General features: G+C 32.9%; 1 protein-coding gene across 1 annotated transcript; it reads right to left on the bottom strand.

Moving 5' to 3' along the window:
* Window positions 1–3,385: 3,385 nt before the first annotated feature.
* HELRODRAFT_92475 (hypothetical protein) lies at window positions 3,386–4,266 on the bottom strand (the record flags this gene model as incomplete). The annotated part of the gene is made up of 3 exons (XM_009018826.1): window positions 3,386–3,619; window positions 3,752–3,900; window positions 4,113–4,266. Coding segments are annotated over 3 exons (537 nt in total), but the record flags the coding sequence as incomplete, so codon positions are not given.
* Between the last annotated feature and the right edge of the window lie 327 nt (window positions 4,267–4,593).

Genomic DNA, 4,593 nt, shown 5'->3' with positions numbered 1-4,593 from the left:
AAATGTTAATTCAATTCCATTCTTTCAATCCAATAATAATAATTATAATAATAATAATAATAATAATAATGATGATGATAATCATGATGACGATGTTGATGATGATGATGATTATGATGATATGACAACAACCACAACGACGACGACGAGATGATGGTGGTGGTTGTTATGGCAACCGAAGCGACAATGATAATTAGCGTTTGATTAAATGATGGATTGAAGAATAATTGAGAAAAAGAAAGAATGGATGGATAGATAGTTGAATGAATGAATGGTGGAATGAATGAATGGTGGAATGAATGAATGGTTAAATGAATAAATGAATGAATGAATGAATGAATGAATGAATGAATGAATGAATGAATGAATGAATGAATGAATGAATGAATGAATGAATGAATGAATGAATGAATGAATGGACGAATGGATGGATGGATGGATAAATGAAGAAATTAAGTAGTCAAGGAGCTACTGATTAGATGATTGATTGAATGAATTAACGGTTGAATGAACCGATGGAGGAATGAATTAACTAACAAACCACGTGTTAATGAATGTTTGAACAAATTAATATTAAACCTATAATCGAATGACAGACAGAATGAATGAATGAATGAATGAATGAATGAATGAATGAATGAATGAATGAATGAATGAATGAATGAATGAATGAATGAATGAATGAATGAATGGGTAAATGTTTGAATGATAGAAGGACATATGAATGAATGAACGCATGGATGAATGTAACTAAACTACCTAATATAACAATTCAATACAATAAATAAACTACACATATATGTTAATACTTATACACACACATACACAAACTTACACACGCACGCACACACGCACAAACACACATGCATACAAACATACACACACAAACACATGAACGTACAATCTGATAATCGTTCCCAGACACAATAAAATGTATTTATTTCCATGTTTCTGCTTGCTGAGCTGTGTGTGTGTGTGTATGTGTGTGTGTGTAGCGTGTTGTTCAGGCATGTGTCTTTTTTTTTCTCTCTCTCACACACACACACATACACGAACACACTCATACACGAACACACTCATACACATACATAAATGAACACTATAAATGAACACTCACACAGAGAATTACTTTGCATTAGCAACATGGGGATTTCAACCACCTGTTCTGTTGCCTCTCTCTTTTATTCTCTCTCTCTTTCTCTTTTTTTTATTTTTCCTTCTTTCTTCTTCATCACTTTCTCTCCTCCTTTTATTTCCATCCCAATCAGTCGTTCCGTAGCTTACAGTAGAGGAGGGCAGCACCAAGGCACAAAATCATTGGAGGATCAAATTCGCGTGCACGTGTGTGTGTGCGTGTACAAAATTGTATACTCAAATGTGTGTACACGCTAGACATAATGTACACATAAGATGACTATGAATAAAAATATACAAACACATAAATACGGATACACACGATTAAGAAACACATACACCACAAACACAATACAAAAATCTTTACACTCAGAGAAGAATAAGTACTCAGGGATAAACACACAGACATGCACAACAACACATACGCGAAAACACATACTAACACATACATACACACACACGTACAGACTTCATTCGCAATACTTTTGGCCTCTGCTGTGTTCGCTAGTGGACAAATAATTGAACTCTCTCTTCAATCACCTTATTATTCTTTAGAGAGAAAGAAAGAGAGAGAGAAAGAGAAAGAGAGAGAAAAAAAGATAGAGAGAAAGAAAGAGAGTAGAAATAATAGGGCGGCCATTTAATTATAAGATTATCTATAATTTAGAGATTTAATGAAAAACACGAACGCCTTCTCGGATGAGTTGATGCTTCATTTACTTACTTTTATTATTAATCTTAACAACTAGAATTAAATGAAAATATATAATTAATGGTATTTAATAATTAAACTGATATAATAATAATTATTATTATTATTATTATTATGAATTAAACCCAAAGATAAAACAAATTCACCACAATGTTTTCATGAGACAATGTATTTATTTTTTGAAAAATAAAATCATTTTTTTTTACAAAAAACAAATAAAAAGAAGTAAATTCAAGAGAAAATTTGGAACAATTAAAAAGAAATTAACGATAATACTAATTAAATATATATATATTCATTGTTAAATATATATATATGTGTGTGTGTTTATATGTGTATGTGTTTATATATGTGTGTGTGTGTGTATATATATATGTTCTTGTCTGTGTGTGCGTTAGTAACTTCAAGCCGGTAACATCAAAAAAAAAAACTTCAAAACCAGAGGAAAAAAAATACGGAAACACAAGAGAGCCAAACAGAAATAATAACAAACATAATAACAACAATAACAATAATAATAATAATTATAATAATTTTTCAATTCAATTATCGATTATTCTTTCCCGGCATATAAATTTGACACACACACATACACACACACACACACACACACACACACACACAGACACACACCTTGATTAGAGTTATAGCAACATCTGCCAATGCATTATGTATAAGTATGGATAGATGGGTGGACGGAACAATGTGATGGCGATGCTTTCAACAGAATAGTACTCTCTCTCTCTCTCTCTGTCTCCTTATCTCTCTCTCTCTCTCTCTCTCTCTATCCATCCATCCATCCATCTATCCAACAGTTGCTCTATTCCAACTTAACACTGCTTTTCAATATTCTTATTAAAATATTCTGTTTTTTTAGACACATATTTCAATTAATTTGCTTTTTGTGTCTTAAGCAGGCTTGTACAACATACTGATTACGATATATTATATATTTATAATTAAATTTATTTAATTATAATTATATTTATTTAATTATAATTATATTTATTTAATTATAATTATATTTATTTATAATTTTATTTATTCAACATTAAAAGATAATTATGAATTATCAACTAACCACAAACAAAGACACACACACACACACCATCAACATCCAAACATAGAAAATAAATAAATAATAATTATATTAAATGATAATAATAATTAATAATAATAACATTAACAATGAAAGAATTTAAATTAAAATGAATGAATGAAATGTATCTGAAACAATTTACAATAGAATGGTGATTAACTGAATAAATTTCACTAGAAGTTGTACAAATGGCGGACAAATGATGACTACTCTTTCTCCTCTCTCTATCTCTCTCTCTCTCTTTCTCTCTCAATATCAATCAATCAATCACGAATAAATAATAATAAACTACACTTTTTCCGTAGTACAGCAATGGTAGTCAAATGTTTTTTTTTTAGATTCAATTTGATTGGTTGGCCAAAACCGGGTGCCAGCTTCCAATTGGACGTCTAAAAATAGCAACCTCATTTTAATTAGCATTCACGCGGCAAATTAACCAATCAATCTAATTGAACATCTGTGACGTCAGTTGGCGTGGAAGAAGATGTGATTGGCTGATCGCTGTGGTGTACTTTGATGTGACTGGAGGACGATTTCATGGCGTAGTTCGGTGGTGTGATTGGTGGTGGTGGTGGTTGAGGGGGTGGAGATTGTGGTTCTTCGATCAGAAACTGGCTGGAGATGTTGTGACTACAAAGTAACTCTATTTGCTCCTGACAGGCCTTTATACAATCCTGTGAGAATTTCAATCAATCAATCAATCAATTAACCCACCAATTAATCAATCAATCAATCAATTAACTCACCAATTAATCAATCAACCAATTAATCGAAAAATTCATCGACCATTCAATCTTGCAATCAACAAAACTCACGATGTCGATTTGAGTTATGCAATGTAACGTTTTTTCGACCTCTTCCTTATTGGCCGGTAACTGACCAATCAGGCCGGTGATACTGGCTAGCAGCGTGGCAGCAGCCAATACGGATGGAGGGTACATGAGAAAGTAGTGCTCTGCAGAATTTGTGAATAATTAAATAATAATAATAATAATAAAATTATGAATCATTTAATCAATCATTCAAACTAAGCCAACATGCAGTAACAACATTGAGATCACTCATGGCCATTCGAACGAACAATCAACCAACCAACCAAACCAGCCAACCAACCAACCAAACCAACCAACCAGCCAGCCAGCCAGCCAGCCAACAAAACCAACCAACCAGTAGCACAGAGAGAGACGAAAGTCTGGGCATGTCTAGAAACCAGAGAATGGTAACAAACATTTACCGGAAGTCTATGTAACATGACGTCAATGAAGTCGTAAGCTGTGGTAATTATGACGTCCCAGTTTAGCGATTGAATCAGGAACATCTCCCATTCCTGTGTGGGCGTGATTTCGATTTTGATTGACGTGTAGTGGGGTGTGGATCCAGAAGATGGTTGAGTTGTTGGTGGTTTAGTTTTAGTAATTAATATTTGCGCTTTTCTTACAAGTTTATATGTAAAAAAACATTCAAACGCTCACACAATAAATACACACACATACACACAGACACACATACACACACATACACACACATACAAAGAGCAAAATTACATATGGACGTTGTTTACATAGATTCGCCATTGTGTCAGAAATGATGTTATTTCGTTTTAAAAGGTCAACAAAGGTCAGTGCATACGACAGCGTACACACACACA

The sequence above is a fragment of the Helobdella robusta genome (assembly GCF_000326865.2).
Source record: "Helobdella robusta unplaced genomic scaffold HELROscaffold_224, whole genome shotgun sequence".
Lineage (NCBI taxonomy): Eukaryota > Metazoa > Annelida > Clitellata > Rhynchobdellida > Glossiphoniidae > Helobdella > Helobdella robusta.
Note: the sequence above shows the minus strand (reverse complement) of the source record. Positions and strands in the feature narration are given on the sequence as shown.